Source organism: Mustela nivalis, assembly GCF_964662115.1.
Source record: "Mustela nivalis genome assembly, chromosome: 9".
Taxonomy (NCBI): domain Eukaryota; kingdom Metazoa; phylum Chordata; class Mammalia; order Carnivora; family Mustelidae; genus Mustela; species Mustela nivalis.
This window is the reverse complement of record NC_139028.1, coordinates 92,399,813-92,424,653: the sequence shown is the minus strand read 5'-3', so window position 1 is coordinate 92,424,653 and position 24,841 is coordinate 92,399,813. Positions and strand designations below refer to the sequence as shown.

Below are 24,841 nucleotides of genomic sequence, written 5' to 3'. Positions count from 1 at the left end.
AGAGTTCCCAAGAAAACCCAACAAACAAGTCCCTGCTCTCACTTTAAAGCTTGGAGTCTGCCGTTTGGACACAGTGTCTTGGCTGCTCAAGAGAGCTGGAAGCACATTGCAAAGAGGCACAGCGCTATAAACAGCTGTCCGCAGGCAACGGGGGACACTGCATTTCACAGCCTAAATTAGGTTGAGTTTCTGCTCTGGGGCAGGAGGGGGGCGCGTGGATACTACAAAGCAGGTAGTTCACAGCAAGTCAGGCCCCCAGCCTCGTGCAGACACCTGCCTGGGCCACTAAACTTTTCTGTGTCTCCATCCATAGGGAGGGGAAGGGAGAAAGCCTTCCCGTGGCTCATTGCATCTGAAGATGCTAGAAGTTAAACAAGTTAATGTTAGAAGTTAAACAGGTAAATGATGGCTTTGAGAGACAAAGGAGAAGAAAGGCCCCACATTGTCCCTACAAGCTGGCTGTCACCTTCATCAAGTAGCAAGGCACAGGCTGGAGGAGTGGTAGAGAAGGGGGTTTCTTATTGATGTGCTCCCTCGAGGAAAACTGCTCACAAGGGGCTGCCCTCGCATGAACTCATGTGACCCCCCCCCCACCGCAGCAGCCCAGTGGGTAGGCACTCTTGTTGGCATTAGAGCTGGTTAAGTTATTAGCTAGCTGGTTAAGTTATTCAAGGTGACAAGTTAGAAAATGACAGACCTAGAATTTGAATCCCAAACCAACCACCTAGCAGCCGAGCCTGTGTGCTTAACCCCTGCCCCAGCCTGCCCCTGCTCTTTGCCTCGCGGAGGGGAAACTGAGAGAATGACATGATTTCCACAACCACAGGACTCCGCCAGCCCAGGAGGGAGGCGGGAGGCGGCAGAGACAGGAAACAGGGCTGGATTGCTTTCCTCTCCAGCTTGCACCAACGAGAGTTCCCAGCAAACGCAGGGCATTTCCAGCAAAGCTCCCAGAGGCAAGAATTCTCATCTTGTTTACTGAGTCCACTGGAAAGTGGGGGAGGGTGGGCGGGGGCCGACGGAGGTGGGGGGGCGGGGGGCAGGGAGGGTGAGCTGGGTACAAAAACAGGATAAAGGTAAACTTTCTGCATGTGAGAACCATTCCCCCCCTCCAAGGAGCCCTGTCACACTGTATGACACCGTCATCAAAGGGGCTGTGCGTAAACCTGAAAAACCAAACGGACCTGTCTGTAGGTGTTACTTATATCACAAAGCTACAGGTGCCTTTATTTCCACCATACGCTGGTGCTGGGAGCGCCCGCCTTCTCTTGCCTTGAGAGCCTCCTCTTTGGACCTAGTCACCCACCGCTGTCCTCAAGTAAGCACCTTTTCTTTGCTCTTTTCGATGAATTGTAGGGGGCGTCAGGGCTTAGAGCCCCGGGCTGGGTCCTGGGTCTGTTCATCTGGTCTGCACCTCCGGATCACCACCCACCCCCCCAAATGCCAGTTTCATCAGTCACAACGCCTCCTGGGAGCTCTTTGACGGGGATTTAAGTGCTCGCCTGGGACAGTCATTTTTCCTCCTCAGGCTGCCTAACCACCCCTTCCCCGGAACCCCCATGCGCTAAACCAAGGGCAACTCGCAGAGAATATGTACAGGTACTCAATTCTCTACCCGTTCCTAAACCTGTCTGTAGGAAGGGGAGCTCGATTTTGCACCCAAAATAGTCAGCTTCAAGGAAAGCCCACCAGCCCCCTGGCTGAAACTCCCACTTCTGCCGTTGGCCCTGCCCACGGCTCCCCCTTGATACAGAGAAGAGAGCTGCCTTGTTACAGTTTGGGGCCTTTTACAGGAATTTGTCCATACATAATAGCTTAAAAGAAACCCTTTTTTTTTTTTTTTTTTTTTTTTTTTTGCCCTCCTACACCACCTCAGTGTAGACGGCTTCCAGAAAAGCAATGGTTAGGGTTTTTCCACTGTATTCTCAGATCTTCTCAAAGACTCTGCAGGACGTGGGGTTTGTGGGCACCTGCCCCCTGCTGGCCGCCACCGGTATCACATGCCCCCTTCTCCACCTGAAGAAGGGGACCCACGGATGGACTAAAACTTTTACAAACAAGAAAAGATGTCAGAGGTCATTAAGGTCAAGTGATTTAGGGAAACAGCTTTGTGTTTTAGTCTAGTTTAAAGATCCTGGGAGAGGGATCATTTGGTCCTCTGAGTGAAGATGTAATTCTTTGCCCTCATGTTGTCGCTGAGAATGGTTTTCGTGACTCAAGGTGTTCTAGGCAGGCACTTTCAGAGTTTGGTTGTCTTTCTTTCTCAGAAGTCACCAGAATAAGAGCCTTTTTGATATATTGATGACAGTTGATTCTCCCCTGCCTTGGCTCAGACATCAAGATATTACACCCTCTTGCATATATGATCTGATTTTAATAAATCCGCAGGACATCCTGAGGATGGCATGTTAAAATCCCATTTTAAAGATGAGCTCAGAGAAGAGCATGGGTTTTTATAGACCGCCCCTTGTGTGAAACAAAAATAAAGAATTCTGACAGGCTGACTAATAAAACATCTAGATGTTCCCATGTCCCTTGCCCTTGTGGGTGGGTGGCAGAGGTAAGATTTAACCCCTCAAGGATTTCATCCAAAGCTGATGAGCTCTGCATCAGAACCCCCGGTAAACCGTGTGGCTTACCTTCTGTGGATCTTTGCCACACCTTTGGAGAAACAACTAAGGACAAACTAGCAAGCTCCCTACACAAGCTAGAGGAAGATGAGGAGTCCCCTCAGTAAGACAAGAGCAAGTCCATTCTCGCAGCTGTTTTGCTTTCTCTCAGAAGAACAAATATGCAAGCACCCCAATTCTTTAACTGCAAGTGTCAAAATAACCCACCGAGACTTCCCCCCATGTGTCCTTCCTTTGGGAGGTCCAAAGCGTAGGAAATTGACCCTGCTTTGCTCCCAGGAATCGGGACCCTGTGGACACTTAGATTTCGCTGAGGCTTTGGAAGAGGAAAAACTTCTTCCCCATGGGACTGCCCAGATGGCGGGATCAGGAAAGGCCCTTCTTAGCCCCCCATTCCATGGTTTCTACCCTCATAGCCTTGTTCTGTCTGGTGATGTTTTAGTGCATAAACAGCCAATGTGTAGATGCTTAATTGGGTGGATTTTTGGTCACATGCCCAGAGTGAAGCTGATGATCTCTGCCAGGGTCAGGAAGGAATTTTCCTTCTCTGGCAAACTGGCCAAGCCTGGCTGGTTTGCTCCTTCCCCTCTCTCTGGAAGGCTGAGCAGAGGTGCCTGGTTAATCAGGCCATGGGCACCACACCTGTGATTGCTGCCTCTGACTCGTGTAGGGGCAAGAAGCCCACAGGCCTGTCCCTCTGACTGTGTGGACGCTTCCCTGTGCATACCTGGTGAGTGAGCCGGCTCCCAGAGGGGTTAGGAAGCCAGTGGAGCCATGGGGGACCCAAGCTTCTCCACCATCACTGTCTCATTCCAACAGATCCCTGCAGTCAGGCTTTCTTGCACGTGGAACGGAACTCACCGGCTTCCTTTCCCTTGTGTGGATTGTGCTTGAAACTTCCCTGCTCACTAAGCAGCTATGGTGGTGTTTGGGGGAAACTGATTCTAACAGCGGTGGGTGTGTGGATGGGCAGGGGGTGAGTGAGGGTTTGAAGCACCTAAGGGACCGGGCTAGCCCAGGCAAAGAATGCCCGGGGCCCACTGCTGCAAGTAGTGGACATGGGAGGGAAAGGGGAAGAGGAAATCAGGGGACTTTGGAGAACTAAAGTTAAATCTCCGTTTGTAGTGGCTGGATTTGACTCCAATTTAGATAGCTTGCTCGACCACAATATCCAGTATAACCGACATATATGCGTATAAGTGCGCGCCCGTGTTTGGATGTGCTGGGCCATTCAGGTGGACGTCTGGAGAAAATCATGGAGCCAGGGCACGTCTCAGAGTCCCCCTCACCAGTGTGGTCAAGAGCAGAGGCACATGAGGCAGAATCACAACTCCCAGCCAGTGCTCTTTATAGGATGACAAACCAGGTGCCCCTCAAAACCCCAAAACAAAGGCCTAGGATAGCAGGCCTGGGACACACACACACACACACACACACACACACGCCAAATCTCCCTTCTTGTCCTGCTGCTGACTCTAGGTCTAATCCAGTGCTTCTCAACCATTTTTTCATTGTCGTTCCCAACTAAGGAGGCTTTTTAAATAACTTTATCATAGTCACTACCCCCTACCATTTAAGCACGGTGGCCCTTTAGAGGGTCTTGAGACATAATAATGGCTAAGATATTTTGACTCCCAAGAACCAATTTTTTCCCCTCTAAGGTCCACGTCACCTACCTGGGAATGCCAGTTAAACTTTGAGCCTGGGTCTACATATTCCTGGACCTCAATGTACTAGCTGAGAAATGGGCCCCAAACAGCTGGTTCTTCCCCCCCCTCCCCCCCTCACCCTCACCCTGTTCCACCTACATTAAGGAACTCTTAAGAGCTAAAATGTTCAATTATTGCAAGGACTTTCAAGGGCCTAGGAAGCTAAGTGAAGACAAAGCAGCCATTATTCCTGAACTCATACCTAGCGCATGCTGGCTAAGTGGCCAAGGGCTTTTGTGGAAAGCCCAGAGTTAATAATACGCTCTCCTACTGTAACAGCATAAAATAAAAAAGAAATCTGCAGCTTTTATTAAAAAAATTTCTTCCAAGAAGCAAGAAATAATTACAGGGAAAAAAAAATAGCCCTTGGTACACCTGAGAGAGTCCTTTAAGAAAACTCAATGGATATAATTCCTCATAGAAGAGATTACCAAGGGGAATCAGATCGGACGCTGTGTACAGCAGTAGGGAGCTTGCAGGTCAAGTGAGCAGGTTGGTGTAAAGAGGAAGAGAAATCCTTAAAAGAGGTAAACAGCCTATTGATCAGAAATACTCCTAATGTTTGGTGATCAAATTCAAGTTACCAAATGACTTTTGAGAACTATTCATGTCAGGTGTTAAGCAAGAAAGTGCCCACTCCTACTATAGTGTTTTTTTACCTGGAGGATTTCTAAATGAAGGGGAAGACCTGGAAACAGTTCTGTTTCCTTCCATGTGGACTACACCCCTCCTTTCTCCAAACACCCCCAGGAAGGTCATGTCAGAGTTCAGACCTCTTCTCCCTCAGTTTTCTGAGATTTTACCTTTAGCCCACACTTACGGGAGCTTTTCTGAGGTCAAGTCCAAAATGCAGAAGAGGGGCTTTGGGCTCCAGGGGCCCTTCCCTCCCTCAAAAACTCCCACCCCATTCCTCTTCATCCTACCTCCCGCTCAGGATATAAAACCAGCCAATCCGTGGGAAAATCAGAGTCTAAACTCAGGCAGCCTTGACCTCTGTTTGATACGGCTCCCAGGGGGAGATCCATGAACATGATAATCCACTGGGCTGGTTAACCCTCTCTGGGCACCAGAAAGGAGGCTTCCCAGTAGGGGCTGGTGACTCTCCCGTGACGGCCCAGAAAGGGTACCAGAGTATGAGAATTTGAACTTGGTTATTTCTCTATCACAGGAGAGCAGTTCTCATGCACAGTTGAGGAAGCTAATGATGGTAGATTTGTAAGCACCCTCAAAAAATTGCCCTTTGATTCTGGAATCACACAACCCCTGCCTTTCTCGGTACTGGGGTTCCATTTAATATGTAAGTGTGTTAGGGAAAAGTCTGTAGGCAGATGTGACTGTGAGTGTTTTTTTTTTTTTTAATTTTTAAATTTATTTTCAGCGTAACAGTATTCATTGTTTTTGCACCACACCCAGTGACTGTGAGTGTTTCTAGAAAAGGATGCAGATGATCCAAAATTCAGAAACCTTAAGAACTTGCTACAACATAATGTTGACATCCATTGGCTGTGTGACCTTGAGTGAGTTGCACAAAGTCTCTGGACCTTACTTGTCTCAGCTATACAACAATGGAGTGAAGGGAAAGACTGGACTAACTCTGGCACTCACACCAACACGTGGCACTCACACCACTCGTGTGATACAGGAAATAGATCAGGTCAGGGGTAGGCAAACTTTTATTTCAAGGGCCAGGTAGTTAGTATTTTAGGATATACAGACCAAAAAGCAAAACTGATTATAGTAAGTGGGTACATATATAACCATTTCCTATGTAACTATTTACGAATGTAAAATCATTTTCAGTTGCGGCCCATTTCAAACATAGGTGGTGGGCTGGATTGGGCCTGTGAGTTGTAGTCTGCTAACCTCTGATTTAGGTGATGCATGGACCAACAGTTTTTATTTAAATCCCGTCTTTATTTTTCTGCATGTTGAAAGGAGACAGACTTTCCATCTATAGTGGTGATAAAAAGTCTTCCTTTTAAATAAATGTAGTTGTGTTTAAAAAAAAAAAAAAAGTGGATTTTTTTTTTTTTAGCATGTTAAGTAAATTATCGGGATGGTAGGCAAATGATTATCAAGTTTGCAAAACACTGAACTAGGTGATTACTAAGACCCCAGCCATCTGAAAATTCTATATGCTTAATATCTCAAGATCCAGAATCCAATCTTTGTTCTGACATTTAACCTACCAGCTGTGTGACCTTGAGCTGTAGGCTCCCCTTCGCAAAATGGGGGTAGAAACACCCTATCTCATCAACATGATTGTGATGATCAGAAGAGAGAATTTGGGCAAACCAATTTTTCTAATCTACCAAATATGAATTCATTTTTTCCCCTGAATTGTGAGAATATGGGAAAAAGCAAACTTGAAAGATGAAAGCAGCCTTGGCCATTCCATTCTGCCATCTTTTCAGCCTCAACCAGACACCTTCTCCCAAATCTTCCTCCTCGCCAGTGTATGCAGGCGGGAGAGCCCTACGATAAAGAGAGTGACTTTTTGGGGCGCCTGGGTGGCTCATGGGTTAAAGCCTCTGCCGTTGGCTCAGGTCATGATCCCAGGGTCCTGGGATTGAGCCCCGTATCAGGCTCTCTGCTCAGCAGGGAGTCTGTTTCCCTCTCTCTGCCTGCCTCTCTGCCTACTTGTGATCTCTGTCAAATAAATAAATAAAATCTTTAAAAAAAAAAAAAAGGAGGGACTTCTTAAGTGGATAAACCTGAGTTGTTACCCAAACTCTACCATATGCCCACTGGATGGTTTGCGGTATATGACCTAAAATCTTAGTGCATCTGTCCTCATCACTGAGAAAGAACCTGTCTCAGAGTGTGTTCCGAGGAGACCATGAGTCATCAATACACAGATGTAAAGTGCTCAGAACAGAGCCCAAAGCATAGTAAGTGTATATTCCAACTATCACAGGTTCTTGCTCTCTGAACCCAAACCCTGGGACTAGATGTGCTGCAGAGTTTAGGATTCCTCAGGTACTAGGAAGGTTATACAGTATGTATATGCTGCAGGATACAGAATCCTCTTGTCAGGGTATTCCTTCCAGGAAGCATATGTATTTTATGTATCTTATGAATATTCATCTAGTAGAATAAACAAAATTATAACTACAATTACAAAACTATATTGCATATGTATAATGTACACAGTTACAATATGTTGCTTATATACATATACGTGTGTGTGTGTGTGTGTGTGTGTGTGTGTGTGTGTATCTATGTTTAGTACATGGTTTATATGCCTGAATATAGATTTATGGATGTAATATATATGTAACAGTATATAAAACTAAATAACTAATTTAGGACTGGTTTTCGTTTTGTTTTGTGTTTTGTGGGAAATGAGTCTGTAAACACACACACACATACTTTCCTTTTCAGAGCTTGTGGATTTCAGAATTGGGGGTAAGGGTTTTGGGGTGTATTAATATATAGCCACACTTGCCCAGCCTTCAGAAGCATATGGCTGAACCTTATAACCTGGCGTTCAGGGGTCACATGTGAGCCAATAGGAAAAGTAAAGAAAGAGGCAGCATTGCGTCCTAAGAATCTCCATGTCAAACCCTGAACTTAACCATTTACGGGCCATGTTACGTGGGCAACTGCTGCAACCCCACTATCTAGATTTTCTTGTATATAAGATGGGGGCAGATGTACAAACCTCACAGGATGGGGCAAGGATTGAGTAACGTCGTTGTAGCAAGCACTTAAAGGGCTGCCCGGTTCCTAGATGGCTGCATGTTTGTTAATAAAAACCAAGGCGGGGAAGGGGGGGGTTCTTGTGCGGCCCTTGTCTGCCTCCTCTCAGCCCTCTCCTGCCTTTGTAGGGTGATGTTGGACTCGGTGACACACAGTACCTTCCTGCCCAACACGTCCTTCTGCGACCCTCTGATGTCGTGGACTGATCTGTTCAGCAATGAAGAGTACTACCCAGCCTTTGAGCATCAGACAGGTGCGTAAACCCGTAAACCCGGAGAAGCCCATCTGAGCTGGGAAGACCCGGGGCAGGAGGTGACACTGACCTCTAGGAGGCGGCAAGGCCATGCTGGGGGCTGGAACGTGCCAGCTCTCACCGGTGTTCAGGGCAGAGGACTGGAAGAGATGTGGGCAGCAGGAGGGGAAGCTTCTGCAGGGAGAAAAGCACCAGAATCCTCCAACCTCTTCCCAGCTCTGTGGCCTTTGGGGGACTCTACAAACGCTTTTGAATCAATTTCTTGGAGTTATTATATTTAAGCAAAAACCTTAGCCCAGAGCCGAGTACACTGTGATTTCTTGATATCATGGATTTAGCTAACACTTGCAGAACAGTAGCTGTGGTTCAGGCCCTGTGCCAAGCACCCATCTCATCCTTACCGCAGCCCTATGAGAAATGAACGGTTATTATTTCCATTTTATGAATGAAGACACGGAGGCACAGAGAGGTCAATGACGTATCCAAGGTGTTACGGCTCTTTAGGTTTCATGTAAGTTGACTTGAGCACCTGGACTCTCAACTATCCTACACAGTCCTCTTCTAAATCATCTTCTAACCACGTTACCCTGCGGCTATTGATATGAATATGACATTTTTTCTCGGAGCTTCTGTTTCCTTATCCCTCAAGCAGGGATGACGAGAATCACTGTGAGAAGTAAGGGAGCCTAACTGCGTAAAATATACGGCTCGGCCCAAAGCATGCGCTCGGTAGACATGAATCCCCACGCCGTCCACCAGGCCTGCCTTCCCACCTTTCCTCCTCTCTTGGCGGGTCTCCTCCGCCTACAAAGGAAGCATGGGGCCTTGTGCAGATCCCGTGCCAGAGGAGGGCCTGCTGACTTGGCCACAGCATCTCCCTGAGGGCCTCTGTCCCCCCGTGCTCAGGTGACTGCACAACCCAGCAAACCTGGCAGGTGCATGGCCCGAGGCTTGTGAGGTAAGTCCTCACCAGGCTGTCAGTCCTCCCAGGCCTTAACCCTGGGCATTCTGGCTCGGCATGGCCCACACTCGGGGGCAGGAGGCAGTTGGGTCCAGGAGAGACCAAGCCTCTGAGGATGCTGTGCAAAGGCCCCCATCAGAAGGAAACCCCTGCCTCCGACCAGAGGCTAGGGCATCACAGACACACTTGGGGTGCTTCCCTCCATAATCCAGCCCCACTCCTGCTCGCACCACCAATGCAGGGGCACGCACATGCACAGTGTGTCTCTCACCCTCTCTGAAGGGTTCTGAGTCAGCCAGATACACAGTCCAAATCTCCTTTAGGCCTAAGAAACTCTTTGATCCCCAGAAAGATAATGAAGAATGTCTTCTATTTCTGACCCTCAATATTGGGCTGAGGCTAAGTTTGAAGGAGGAAAACGAAAGCTTTTGTGTCCCCATTGTCTCCCCTGCGTCCCATGATGGCGGGGTCCAGGGAGAAGGTCCTTCTGTCCACACGTGCATAGCAGGGACTTGCCATCCGGGGGACCCTCTCTTCCTGCCCATTCTGCCAGCAGGAGAGGTGGCGGGAGGGGGTGGACTGCCTGCCCCAGGGAGGAGTTCCAGTCCTTGGAGCAGTTTCTATAGTCATCCAGAGCTCAGACTTCGGAGCCGGGCCGCCTAGAGGCAAAGTCTGGCTTTGAGATTTGTTAACTGTAGCACCGCAGCTTCTCATGCCTTCGTTTTCTCATCTGTGAAAGGAGACAGCAAGAACGCCTACCTCATAGAATTGTTACCAGGGTGTTTGTTAATATGTGGGAGGTGTTTGGGCCACAGTGAGGTGCAGGACAAGCACACACGGGCGTTTAAAAATGAAGGACTCGTTTCAGTTTGGGAAGATGAAAAGGTCACGGAGACGGGCAGAGGTGATGGTTGGCACAATCTTGTGAATTGACTTAATGCCACCAAACTCTACACTTAAAAAAGAGTTAAAATGGTAAGTTCTAGATCTATTTTACCACAGTAAAAAACAACAACAACAAAAATGAAGGGTTAACAGAAGTGATCACCAGTAGGCTTGCCAATGGGGCTGATACCTGACAGTCTCAGACATAAAGACACAGCCTTCTCCTGGCTGAGGCCTCTGCATTTCCAACAGTCTAATGAGAAGTTGGACTTGGTCATTGCTAAGACCCCTTCCAGAAGCTTCTCTGATTCCTGCATCACAGCTGTAGCCCTCTTCTCCCACCACCCATTGAGAGAAGACTAAGTCCCACCAAGGCATGACTATCCCGCAGGAGTCACCCTCCCTGGGGGCGGGGAACCCAGCTTTTGACTGGCCACGAGGCTCTCTGGATTCCTGAAGGAGCTGACTGTCTCTGACCTCCTAAAGGTGGAGAGAAGTTGGATGTGACAGGTTAGTTGAGAGCTGCCTGGACACTGGGTGGGCCCTGTAGGCCGTGGCTGTCCTCAGAGCCAACACGCCCCATGGGAAAGAATATCTGGTCTGGCCTCTGTGTTTTCCTTCCGAGAGAGATGACCCCTCCATCCGAGTCCTCTCTGAGAGGGAGGCAGCAGGGGACAGCAGACTCGCCTCTGTACACTGCTCTGCAAACTCCCCATGGTCTGTGGCCAGTGAGACATCCCCCAGCCCCATAGGAGATCCCATCTTGAATTCACAGTTGTCCCGTGGCAGCTTTCTGTCCACGTCCAGAATCCCCAGGCCAACACGGCCACGAACCACTGACGCCATGACCTTGGCAGGTTTTTCCTAATGACTTGGAGATATACTTCCCCAACTGGAAAAACATTGGCCGCCTTGGGCTGTGAGGCCTGCTATGTCACAGATGAAGTGTTTCATGACATGCCAGGCACTCAGTAGGTGCCCACCATTGCCAGGAACATCTCACGACTCCCCCCGCTAGTGGAAAAACAGCTGGGTCTCTCTCCCATCTTCATTTTTCCTACTGAACCAAAGCAGCAAAGGGCCCGGTCTCATCTTTTCCAATTCAGGATGTGACAGCTTAGGTACTTCGAGACCAAAGGGAAAAGAAAGGGAGAACGGAATGATGTGTCCACTAGAAGAACAATGTCTACAGGAGGACAGGGAGGAATAATCAGCTTAGTCCGGAAAACCAGATGTCTTCACAACCTTTCCAATGGCTTTAGCAGACAGCAGCCGATTCCGGGCCTGCCATGCGCTAACCACAAAGGATCAGACCTGCTCTTTGAAGCAGGCCTTCTGCCTGGCCTCCCTGCAAGACCCTGGAGTGGACCATCACAGATTGCAAAATACTCTAGAATTTCATTAACGCCCTCGGGGCTTCCCTTCTGCTCTCTTAAAATAAAGAACTAGTGATACAGGAAAAGTTGATCGAAGTGTGCAGGGCCGGCTGTCTGACCTTGACAAGCGTATGATACTTTTTAAAGATGATTTCTCCACTGAAGTTCTGACAAGTCATGGGTACCCTGGCCTCACACCTCGTGTCTGGCTCTCCGCCGTGAACCTCCACACACCCACCCACCCTTCCCCTGTTTGCTGAGGTGACCACGCTGACATGCGGTGCCCCTCTGCTTTGGATTCTGGTTTCCACTTTGTCTGTAGCAGAACTTTCTAAATTAGGGCCATTCCAGGGGTTCCTGAGAGGTCCCTCAGGGCCCTGGGTGATGGTTCAGGAGGCCGGGCTCTAGCTCCCGCTCTCCATCCCCGCCGTCAAGCAAAGCTCTTGCACCTCAAAGGCACTAAGTTCCAGCAGCAGGAGCTGGAGAACACTTACATGACCTACTTCCGGCCCTGCCACTTCCTCAGAGGACTTGGTGGCATGTGGGGGGGAGGGTTCACATGAGCACAGAGGACAGCATGCTAACTGCTGCATCCTAGGTGCTCGAAAAATGTGTCAGCTGTTGCTATACCTTGGGAAATTTTATTTAAAGAAGGAATTTTATTTGAAAAGGTGCAAAGCCTTCCAGGTATTAACATCCAGAAGATCAGGGGACAAGGCATTTGGGTGCTACATGGGCTTTTCTCAGCAAGATTCATGTGCTGGGTATAGAAGTCCGAAAGCTCATGCAAGAGTCTAAGAATTTCTAAATCAAAACCAGACAATCAACAAAATCACTGAAGAACGTAAGATGGGCCCATGGTCATGATCCTGTCCTGGGAGCAGCCCCCGAGAGAGACCTTAGCACTCGCCACCAGCAACCCACCCTCCACACGCCTGAGCCTTCTGGGCAGCTGGGGCTTTGGGACCACCCAGGGCGTGGTGCTCTTCCCAACCCCTGTGCCTTCCGAACCCCACATGCCCCAGGCCATAGCTCTGTGCTGACCCCCACCTACCCTTCTAGTCTCTTCTCCATCCAGTTCCTTAAGCTACTCTGGACTTCCCTCCCATTCCACCATCTCATGGCCTAAATCATTCCACAGGCTTGGAATGAATGCCAAGAAGGCTATCGGATGGAGCTCAACCATCTCTGGGAGGAAACCTGGAAGCAATTTTTCATTTCAGGCTCCCCTTGCCCATAAATTCCTTCCTTTTGGTGACAAAGCCACAATTGATGATGTCCCGTGCTACCCAGTCCACTCGCCGGCTCTCTCCAGTGCGGCCCCAGGCAGAAAACTTTCCCAACTCCCTATGCTAATAAATCATACTAATTATGGTCCAGGCTGTCTAACTCGGGCCTCCTCTGACCCAGACTGTCTGCCTCCCCACGCCGAGCCCTGGGCTTGCTTTGTTCTGCTTGTCCCTCAGCTAGACCAAGGCTTCAGAGGGAGGAAGGCCTCCTTTCCCTGGAGAACAAACGCAGTCCCAAAATAGTAATGAATTACAGGTGACTTGTATTGAAGGCTTACTGTCCTCCAGATAACTGGGCTATGTTCTTTACATGTACCATTTCTTTTCCTTTTCACAACAAACTTCCTACAAGGTATGCACCACTGTCTTGTCTTGTAGAAGGAAGCTGAGGTCCAGGGAGGTTAAGAAACTCCTTTAGGATTTCACAGCTAATATGAGGAGGAGGCAGAACTGCAAATCAGGGAGGTCCAGCCCCCAGCCCACACTCAGTTTAATCCACACAATCTTCAGCTCTCTTCCAGGCTCCTCCCTGGGTCCCTTCCTCTTCAGGTCATCTGATGGAACCATGGAATGGAGGATGGGAATGAGAGTCTGATGGAATTCCGGGAGCTGGCAGGTTCATTGGGCTTCACAGAGCTTCTCACCGAGGCTCCCCGATCAGCAGAGGAGAAAAACTGAGTTCTCCTACAGAAGGTCTGGGGACCTAACTCAGAGCTCTAAGCTCAAACAACTCTCACAATCTCCAGTCCCACCGATTTTGCATTCTGCTGCATATCTATTTTGTTGTAAGAAGAAAAGTCAAACTCTCCCCCACATTTTTGCTTCAAGGGAGGCTCCCCCAAAATGAACAGTGCTGGTCAATGTAGAAAGGGCTCAGGGGCAGCAATCCATTTGGAAGAGATGGCAAAGGGACTGATCTAGAATTTTTTTAAGAGCACTTTCAGAAGACCACAGGGGTCTGTAACAAAGAATGAAAGTCGTGGATTACTGGACCTACTCTCTGGCATTTCCACGGGAGATGCACAGGCATTAATCATGTGGGTACAGTTACCCTTGTCACCCTCTGTCCACTGTAGGTGAGGGGGATGGGAATTAGCCCCTGCCCCTTCACCCCAGTGTCAGAAGCATAGGTCTCATGTGTGACCTGAGCATCAAGCATTTTACACAATCACACAGACTGGCCAGTATCCCCACATTTTAGTATATGTGCTGCCGAAGCGAGCACCAGTATCCCCACATTTTGAGCAGCATTGGCCACCTCACTCACGCTGGCCATTCAAGGACAAATTAGCTTCGTTTATAATATAACTTCCTCAGTTTTTGTAAAGAAAATAAACCCAAATCTCTAGAAAGGAACAAAGTGGCTGACCTACACAGACACACACACACACACACACACACACACAACATATTAGAAGTATTTGAGAAAGTATAAAGTAGTTATATGGCTAGCCCCAATATTAACAAGCATACATGAATGGTATTTAATGAGCACTTACTGCATGCCTGCCTCTGTTCTAAGCACCTTCTGGGGACATTCCCTGCTGACTGTGTGGGCATTTGGGTGTGCCTCGCATGCTCTACCGGCTTAAGTGCTCCCTCTGAATTTAAACACATCCCAAGTTATAGCATCACTTGTGAGAATTCCACCCCCTCCCCCGGAATTGCTGAAAACCCCCTTAGCGGCTCAGTTCTTCCTCCCAGTGTAGCTGGCCCTTGAACAAATGTCCTGACCTACTTCCAGCTTCAAAGGAGCTGACTGAGACCATGCTTAATAGTGGCCTGTGGACATTTAGATTAAGGGCACCAGGTAGGGGAAGTGGTTCATCCCCAACCCCGTCCACACAGGCAGAAAGGTTTCAATGCTCAGCTTCTCCAAAGGGTTTTGGTTATTTTATAAATGCTAGATGCACTGAGAAAAACACTTTGTATTTCCAGACAACACAATTCGTTAAAGATAACATATCCTGTGGGTGCATAACCCTTCTTTTATTTACCCTGAGTTTATCTCTTCCAAGTGGCAATAGGGTCTTCATATCACCACAGAGGTTGCAAACCTTGTCATTATCAGTGTCTCATCCTTTTTCTGATTTTTTAAACCTCTTGTAACCTAAATTTATATATATGTAAAAGATATATATATATATCTCTTCTACATTTATATATATTTATTATATATATATTTATTTTATATATATATGTAATGTGTAATATATATACATATATATTACATATATATTAATTTACATATATATTAATTTATATATATATTAATATATATGTGTAATGTGTACATATGCCTTGTCCAAATCTTTTTTAGTCATTCTTGGAGATGTATGTCCAACTTGGTCCTCCTCAACCAAGAATAGTGAGGCCATGATATGACACAAAATTCTCACATTTAAAGAGATAAGAATTGTGTTAGACCTAACTTCCTTTCTGACTAGCCATATGGCCCTCGTCGAGTCACATAATCCCCCAGAACCTCCTCTTCCTCACCTATAAAGTGGGGATAATGAGCCTTTGTCATTCGGCCAGTCAGTTACACTCACTGGGCACCCACAGCAGGGCAGACCCGTCCCCAAGCACTGCTGACTCAGGGTGAGCAAAGCAGATCTGGCCAGCTGTGTGGAGTTCATGGCTGGCGGGGGGGGGTGGGGGGTGGGTACGGGGGCGGTGAGACATGAATCCTTCTGAGAAGGACACCTGAGGAGGCTGTGTGGGCGTGGGAGGTCTCTCTGAGATGGGGGCGTGAGCTGTGGTCTTGAGGATGAGTAGGAACCAGTTAGGAGAAGGTAGATGGAGCCCTTGTTCTGGGCCAGGAGCAATCCTGAGGGAATGATGGGGCCAGATGAAGCAGAGGCCAGATGAAGCAGGCTTTGCTCACCTCTGTTGGTCTCACCTCTGCACCCCTCTAGTGAGGACAGGACCATAGAAACACACCACAACCAGAAAGCACCCCATGATGCTGGCTCTCTTTCCCCTCCATGTAGTGAGAACAACCATTTTCCTCTCAGCTCCCAAGGCTGGTGGAAGGCCTTTCCTGGTGAGGAGAACCCGCCATGCTTGGCTCTGGCTCTGGCTTCCTTCCAGAAGGAGCCACACACAAAGCCTGCTCTGTGGGTGAGCTTCAAAGGAAAGAGCTGAAGGGAAGGTGAGCCTGCCAGCAACACCTCCTCATGGCAGTGCCCACCCCCACCCGGGCGTTTCTCCGAATCCTCTAGGCCCATTGGCTTCCAGAAACAACATGGCCCTCTTCACGTGCCAAAGAAAATAACAAGAGGGTGGAAGTAGAGAGAGGAGGAAATGGAGACTTGGCGAAATCTTTCCATGAAAAGAAATAAAGTGTGTCCTCCAAGTGCTGCACACCGATAGCCATCTCTGTTGGGGGCTCAGCTCAGGACCGAGGACGGTAGAATTTCAAGGCTCATAAACATCCCTCATCAGAATACCAGGAATGTCAAAGGCCCCCTAGGTTTACTCAAGCCAGAAATCAGTAGATGAAAGTACAGACCAGACTGGAGAATGGCCGCCCTATTTTCTCAGGAGACCCTATTGGCCGCAAGGGGCCCCCCGCAGGCTACTAGGCCAGCGCTAGGCAGCAACCAGCAAGTAAGGAGAGAGCCAGCCCCCTAATTTTCTTACCCACCAGGGACAGGGAACAACATTGACCTCAACCATCCTGGCAGAGTACCAAATCTTTACTCACATGCATATAAAATTCTGATTAGAAAGTAAGATAAATTAAAACAAATCTGTTGTTTAAGTTGATAACCCCTCAATCCACTCCACGGTGGGAAAGGAGATTTCCAGGAGGGCTCTGAGTTTTAGGGCGAGCCTCAGTTTCCTCCTTTGTGAAATTATACCTGATTGGGAGGATTTCAGGAACTTAAGCAGCTGACACACAGGAGTTGCTCCCAAGGGAGCAATACCCCTGACAGGGTGAGCTTCAAAGGAAAGAGGTGAGAACAGGGCAGAGAACATCTCTCTTCCCTGGGACTGGAAGTGCCACAGACTCACTGGGGACAGTGGCAGTACGTGCAACATTATGGGAGAATCAGAATAGCCTGGTTGATATTTGCTGTGGTGTCTAGCTCATGAGTGACCTCTTCTGTCATTCACATAGCCTGAGCCACACTCTCCTCTCCACCATTCTCCTCATGCCTTCTCACTCTCTCTAGTTCTCTGTCTGCCCCTGCCTCTCCATGTTTTATCTCTTCTCTGCCCTGACGCTCTGAGGACCAGTAATGACGGAATGGGAAGAGCGATGGCTTTCAAGTTCTGACTAGGGTTTAAATCCCAGCTCTGCCACACACTAGCTGTGGGTTTTAGGGCAAGTCCTCTGTGACCCTCAGGTTCATAATCTGTTATCTTCCAGGGGACAAGAACCAAACTTCTTACCATGAATCTTTAGCTCACAATTTGTTGCTTCACACGTAACAGGTGTTCATTGACAATCTTAGTAATAGCATTAGAATATTCCATGCTCTGTTCTAAATACTTCCGCATATAGTAGCTCATTTAATCCACAGAACAACTCTATGACATAGGTGCTATCATTATCCCATCTTGCCAATGAGGAGACTAAAGCTCATTTATTGAATGAACGAATGAATGAATAAAGGAATGAGCACCGTGGCAGCCACAAGACTTGTGTGTCAAAGGGCCTAACCAAGTGCCTGGTATCTCACTTCCTCCACACCCCTTGTATGCCACCCTTTCTGTTTCTCCTTGCATTGGGACAGAACCGTGGTACACCCAATCTCTGTTCCAAGCCAGGCCCATGGCCACTTCTCAGCCTCCCAGACAAAATGGTGCCCACCTCTGTTTGGGTTTGTATGGGGCTCCCTTGAAGGAGTAAAGTGTCTCAGCTTTGGGATGGAAATTCCTCAAAACATCATCAAAACCACAAAAGCAATGATACAACCAGCTCCCTGATTTCTCTCTTCTCCACAGCTCCCGGGGCCTCTGGGCAACGTCTCACCAGCTTGAGGCCCTTGGCCCAAGAGGACCAGAGGCAGTGCACAAACCGGCAGCTGGTGTTGGCAACTGTGCCTAAGAGCCGAGGGAATCAAATCAGCTTCAAATTGTGCCTGGCACACAGTAGGCATTCAGTAACTCTCAAACTGGTTGATCGTTTTCTGAGCACTACACAGCCTACACACGTCCACTCCAAACCATGTAACAGCCCTGTGAGTTGGGCATATTATACCCATTGCACAGATGAGGAAACTGAGGCTTGACTGTCTATGGCCTTGCCCAGATCAAAAGCAGCCCAGCTTGGGTTGGAACGCAGGCTTGTTTGAAACCCAACCACACTGAAGGGCCTCGTTCTTCCCTTTCTCCTCTAGTCCCCCTTTCCAAGTACCAAAAGTAGGCCCCAGCACTCCCAAGCCATGACAGGTTTTCTCACGGGTCCGTCTCTCTCCTGGCCCAAGGCGCACCCAGAAGATCCAGACTCTTCTGGGTTTTGCAGTAGAGTAGATAAACCTGGGCCCCCGAAGAACACCCCGAAGCCAGAGGCCCTTTTAACTCACAGGCAAGGATGTGGATGGTAACCTAACAGGAGCCTCCTTCAGGGGGCCCCCCGGACACTTTCCTGGGGACCGCAATCCCTCACTTGTCTCTCTCTCCTGCCATAGCCTGCGACTCCTACTGGACGTCCGTCCACCCCGAGTACTGGACCAAGCGCCATGTCTGGGAATGGCTCCAGTTCTGCTGCGACCAGTACAAGCTGGATGCCAACTGCATCTCCTTCTGCCACTTCAACGTCAGTGGCCCGCAGCTGTGCAGCATGACACAGGACGAGTTCATCGAGGCGGCCGGCGTCTGCGGGGAGTACCTCTACTTCATCCTCCAGAACATCCGCTCACAAGGTCAGTGTCCGGGGACCGGGGACGGGTCTCGGGGGGGAGAGGGGTGGGGGTGGGGCCACGTGATCGCAGGAGGCCCTTCCCCACCTTGACACTCACACCGGGGATCTCAGGAACTGGAAAGCCCCTCAACCCACATCTCTCAATCCCTGGAGTGCTTGTTTGCTAGAATTAGAGACTATAGGTCAGAGGGAGCAAGTTACAAGGAAGCAAGTTGAGTACTTTCTTAGCAAGAAAAGAAAACCTAAAGAGACATTCAGGAACCAGGCAGATACAACAAAAAAATGTATTCTGTTAAGATTTGCCACCAGAAGACATGGGGGGCCAGGGGGTTCCTGCTTGACTTTTCATTAGGCAGGAGGAGAAGAAAATGAACTAGACCCTTTCTCTTTCCGTTTCCAGAAGAGACCATTAATTGACATTTCATCGGCGCTTGCCTAATGGTCAAGGATCAAATGGCCGGAAGGTGGCGCCAGTGGGATTAGTTAATATTTCATCAGGCCCCACAAGACCAGAATGTGGATGAACAGGTGTTTTCAGACTGGAAAGGTTTCTTTGAGAACATGTAATTCTGTGTCCCCATGTCACAGATAAAGGAACTAAGGCCCCAAGCGATCAGGTGACTTCTTCAAGGTCACACAGCATACACAGCTGCTTTATGGAAAGTCAACACAAAGGAAGGGCTTTCAGTTTGGAAGGATCTGTGTTGTAACCCTGACTCCAGCTCTCTGAAGTCACAGGTCCTCTGTCTCGTCTGGACAGTGGGATAATGACACACACCTTCACAGGTGACAGGACTCTGTCAAACAGGACCCGAAGCAGCACATAAAGATGCAAATGTAGTAAATGGCAGCTGTTTTTGTCATTATGAATATAACCAAGGGGAAAGATATTTAAAAAAATAAAGGAAATACATCTCAGTTCAATTTTAAGAAAGACTTTTCTAAAAGTTAGCCTCTTTTTTTTTTTTTTTTTTGAAAGATTGCTTCAGGAAGATACTAAAGATAAGAAGCTCCCCATCACTAGAGATAATCAAGCAGACTAATAGCCCCCTGACTGATGGCATGCTGAGGCAGGGATTCCTGTTTGGCCAGAAAACCACAGAGAATCTTCCAACTCTAAAATTCTTTGCTTTCCCTTTGCTCTCCCCCATCATGGGTGCCCAAGGTCAGGAAAGCTATAGATGTTGGCCCTGGGCCACTTACTTCTCAGCTTCTGACCTGGGAACCATGACCCACCAGGGGTGAGGAAGGGACCAACAGACCTGCTGTCCATCGTTGTCCAGTCTTGGCTTTGTTACAGCCAGTGACAGTGCCCTGCCAGGAGCAGTGGCCCAGAGCATAGAGTGGGCCCTCCGCAAAAAGGAGAAAGTCTGAATAAATCACAGCAGCTCAGGGAGGGGCTCCACTCAGAACCTTCTGAGGGAACCGCTTTGCCGGAGAATCCCCGGGCCACGGAGAGGGACGTGTTCTATCTTGAAATGGGATGCAGCTTGGCATCGCCAGCCTTTGCCAAACAAGTTTGTCTCCAGACCCCTGCAGCCCCTGTGCTGGGGTCTCTCAGCCTGGGCGCCTCCCTTCCCTGACACTGTTACATGCCCAAATCCCTATTCTGGGCACCGTCACCACAGGACCCACACAAAATAAGCCAAACACAATTGTTTTTCCAACAGGCCGTATTTTGCCTCTTCTTATTCTGAGGCATCCCTGGGGTCACTAGGCCAACTCCAGTGGAGGAATTTCAGGCCAGGGTCCTTACCGTGTGGAGTAGATCTACCTACACACCACGCCGCTCCACGCTGAAATTCCTCCTTCAATGTTCCTCAAGCAGGAATGTACACTGTGTATCGCGATCATAATACATGTGTTGAGACCAGAGTTTACAGCATCGCAGTGTTCCTGGGACACGCTGTCTCACCTGTTACCACAGACTAATTACTACCAGTGCTTCATTCTCAAAAGCATCTGCATTTGTACAATAAATTAGATGGTAATCTGATTATTACCTAGGCCTTTTTTTACTACCTGGATTAGGACTCCAGCAGTTCGGACAGCAGAAGGAGTTACACGGGGGTAGGGCCCAGTGTGATATCTGGCTCAGGAGGCATCTCAATAGAATTCGAGGGCCCAGAAACAAGGGGACACTGGTCACTGGAGGGTGAGGCCAGCAGGGAGTGCAGGGGACCATGGGTGGCTTCCACCGTGGGAGTAGAATGGGTCCCTCATCAGTCAGTCCTCCAACCTGTTCTTGGGCAGCCCTCCAGGCAGAGTGCACCCAGGAGCCCTGGCTGACCGGAACCCATCAGAAAATGGCACATTTTCTGAATAAAACAGTTATATATATATATTTCCTCAGTCAGTGGAAGTTACTCCTATTGGATACCAAGCTAAAAGACGTGTCCCTTGGCCTGTGCCTCCTTGTGGTAACTTGATGTGAGACTCTTAATCTCCCCACCCAGCCCACCCCATTCTTCAGAGGAGCAAACCAAGGCCCCAACATAATCTCCCAAATTCTTATTATAGCCTCTCAGTGATTCTTGCACACCTTTAAGCCTCCTATGTCCGTCTGCCCCTCTGACAGATAATAATGGCATTCAAACCCCCAAGGGATCGGAAGCCCCATCGAAGACCACAGACCCTGTGAGCTGAAGCGGAAGGGGAACTCACTCAGTGGGAGTCTTGTCACATGCTGCCCGGAGACTGAGTGAGGTCACACTGCGGACAGTGACACAGCCCACTTCAGCAGGGCCCAGGTCCCCCTGCTGGATTGCCTGGCCCCGGGCCCTGCTGCAGGAGCCCTTTAAAAACTAGGAGATTGTCCTCTCTCAAAGGTGCCTTCAACATGACCTAGTAAGAGCCAGGTGTTCTCGAAGGTTCTTTCTGAAATAAAACTACCCAGCAGAGGGGATAGTTAAGTGTTCCCCTTCTCCCAGGCAGCCCCTCTCCAGGCGGGGAAACCAGGATCGTCTGGTACAGTTTGTGGACTTCTTTTTCCTTCCCAGGTTACTCCTTCTTTACTGACACTGAAGAGACCAAGGCTGCCATCAAAGACTGTAAGTAACTAGGTTCACGTGGCCCAAGGCAGTGCCCAAGGCCGCCGGTGGGCGCATGGGCTTGACGGTTCTTTTTTGACCACAACCAAGAAGTTGATGACCTAAAACAGTCACAGACCAGGAGAAGACAGCAGGGGAAATGTGGAGGGCAGAGCGTGGGGTCTGGGTGTACGGATTCCTCGTCCTCCCCTAGACTCAGTTTCCCGTCTGTAAAACGGAGCGACCCTCCCCGGTTGTGGTGAGTTAGAGAAACAGTACATATGAAGTGTCCGTGACCCAGACGCTCCAACTACGGCTCTCTGTGAACAACAATTATCATAATGACTAACCCCAGGGGGCTCTGCAGTGGACAATGTCTCCATACGAGCTCACCAAGCTTTTTAATTCTAAGGTGATGGAGGCCCTCCAGCAGCCTGTTGATTCTGAGAATTAACACTGTCTCACTTTTGCAGGTGGAGGTTTAGGCTTTCATTGTTTTAAACAGGATGATGTTGTTGCTTTTGGTTCCTGAGTGCCACACGATGGCCCTGGCCTCGGGGTCACTGGGAGACGTGGGTCCTGGGCAGGCCCCTTCCCTCTGTGGACTTCAGTCCCTTTAACGGCAGAGGGAGGACAGAGTATTGGGGTGGGGGGGACTCCCGAGGCCTCAGAGGGGCCAACATGGAAGGATGGTTTCTTATGACTTATTTTTCCTGTCCTGAGAGTCCCAAGCAATCAACTGAGGATTCAGGTTATCTGGTTAAAGCAGGTTATCTCATTCAGAGTTTTAGCACAGGAATAGTTAGGTCCATCAAGCCCACGCTGCAGACTTAGAGAGGCCCGCCATGCCCCACAGACCCTCACGGCCCTCTCAGGAGCAGCTCTGCCTTCAACGTGAGGTTTCCCCACTCTCAGGCCAGAGGGCAGAGCCTCTCCTCCTGCCTGTAAGCAAAGCTCCCATGGAGTTTCCTGGCCTGGCCTGGAACTCCTTCCCATCCATCCACAGTGGTCTGTGGCGTACAAACCCTGCTGAACCACCCAGCCCAGTCCAGGCAAAGCCCCCGCAGAAAGAAAGGAGCCCACTGAGACCCAGGGGCCATCACTGATTCTGTCTAGGGGCTTGAGCCCAGGGCAGGCACCTGCCGTACTCCTGAGCAGCGGAGAGTTTGACCAGTGTCTCTGCCTATAAATGGGTGTCTTTTTGCCAGCCTGCCTCCCTCACAGCTCGGCAGAGATAGTGTGTCCCATAAGTTCTTTAAAAGTTGTTACCTGAGTATAGACCTAACCCCAACTAGAGTCATGGCAATAATAATAATAATAATAATAATAATAATAAATAACATAACAGTAATAATAATGATGGCAGCTAGCATTCACCAAGTGCTTCTAACGAGCCAGGGCCCATGCTAGAATCTTGGTAAAGTTCAGGTAATCTTTCTCATAACCCTGTAAGACAAGTCCTTGTACCACAGAGCAACTAAGGCTTAGAGATTAAAGGTGACAAGGTTAGGAAGGTGACCAATAACCCAGGTGAGGCTAAATCCGAAGCACTTCTTCCCCTCACGCATCCCTGCCTTTCCCTTTTCATTCATTCAGCATACATGTAGTATACACTTACCACGAGCCAGGCCCAGGCACCTACTGTGTGCCACAGCCACACCAATGAGTGCAACCTTGGTCTTTCCCTCATAAAGCAAGCAGAGAGAGAGAAAGACATCAAACAAATAATCCCTGTCGTAAGTTTGCAATGGCTAAGTATGATGATACTACAAAAGAAAAGGACAGGGTGACGTGTTGTGTGATGGGGGACAGATTACATTTCAACTGGGGACAAGGGAAGAACTGGAGGAAGAGCTATTTAAATTAAGCCTAAAGGATGAGCAGAAGTTAGCCAGGAAGAGGGAAGAAAAGGGTACAGGGTATGAGCAACAAGTGCAAAGGCCCTGAGGCAAGAACGGGTTTGGAGTCCTTGAGGAAGAATCAAAACACTCGTACCAGGAGGCTCGATGCAGTAAGCAGTAGCCACAGGCGGCCATGACGTTTAATTAAAATTAAATAAAGTGAAAATTCAGCTGCTGAGTCACATTCCAAGTGCTCAATAGCACAGGCAGCTAGTGGCTACCATTTGGGACTGCTCAGATTTCCAGCTTCATGGTTCTCTTGGATAGCACCCTGTAGATCATCAGCAATAACAAGAGGAGGAAGGATGGAAGCTGAGGCCAAGAGCAGGGCAGGAGCAGGTCACATACAGCTTTTGAGTTTGGATTTCATTCTGAGCAGACTTGGAAGCCACTGAAACATGAAAACAATAAAACCTTATCTGTATTTTAAGAGGTTCCCTCCAGATTGCCGTATCTGGTCAGGAAGGAGCCCAGCCAGGAGGCTGCTATCCAAGAGGCAGAGTGATGGTGGAGGCTCAGACCAGGTGATGGGAGAGACAGAGAGAATTTTCTGGAGATAAAGGTGGTGATAAGACACAGGCTCTGAACTGGCATCTCTATGGAGACAAACGCTTCATGATGGCAGCTGCCTCAGGCTCTGCCCCATGTAGGCCCTGCCAGGCTTATTAAGGAGAGAGGCACCTTTTCTAGACCAAATGCAGGGCTAAGTGGTCCGTGAGCACACCAAAAAGCAGCACCACAGCTCTGCCAAATCGCGGCCTCCACTGCCACAGCCAGGAAACCGTGGTCTTCCCATGGGGCCCCTGAGGCCCATCTCTGGCTCCCCAACAGCTCTCCCAAAGCAGAGCCCCCAACATGTGGTTTAATAAGAATGAAGACAACGGACTGACAGATTATCCAATGAGCCTGTTCTAGAAAATCCAGGATGTATGATCACGATGCCTATGGCCCGGCTGTTGTTTTGTGATCTCGGTCACCCCCAACGCAGAAAGGAGATGTGCTGGCCAGAGGCCAAGGCTGGGCCAACAAGGACAGCTGACATCCTAGGGCTGCAGCAGTGTTCCCATCAGTCTGCAGCAAAGATGAACATCTACCCTGACAACCTATGGAGCCCTGTGCCCCGGGCACCGCCCGGCAGAGGGTTTTACCTGCTCTAACTCACTGAATCCTCATTCTAACTCCTTGAGGTAGGATGCTTGGCCCCATTTACATCTGAGGAAACAAGAAGAGC

General features: G+C 49.0%; 1 protein-coding gene across 2 annotated transcripts in view; it reads left to right on the top strand.

Annotated features, from left to right (window-relative positions):
- The first annotated feature begins 1,089 nt into the window (after positions 1 to 1,089).
- The window catches only part of ELF5 (E74 like ETS transcription factor 5), a 31,426-nt gene continuing 7,674 nt past the window's right edge, over positions 1,090 to 24,841 (top strand). Inside the window, exons 1-4 of one of the 2 annotated variants that reach the window (XM_082748944.1) lie at positions 1,090 to 1,318; positions 8,170 to 8,294; positions 18,448 to 18,681; positions 21,680 to 21,730. In XM_082748944.1, coding sequence (XP_082605070.1) covers positions 8,174 to 8,294; positions 18,448 to 18,681; positions 21,680 to 21,730 — 406 coding nt within the window. In that variant the 5' untranslated portion in view covers positions 1,090 to 1,318; positions 8,170 to 8,173. Of the gene's footprint in view, positions 1,319 to 3,128; positions 3,361 to 8,169; positions 8,295 to 18,447; positions 18,682 to 21,679; positions 21,731 to 24,841 lie in introns of those variants that run through there. The other variant, XM_082748945.1, reaches the window with a different exon arrangement.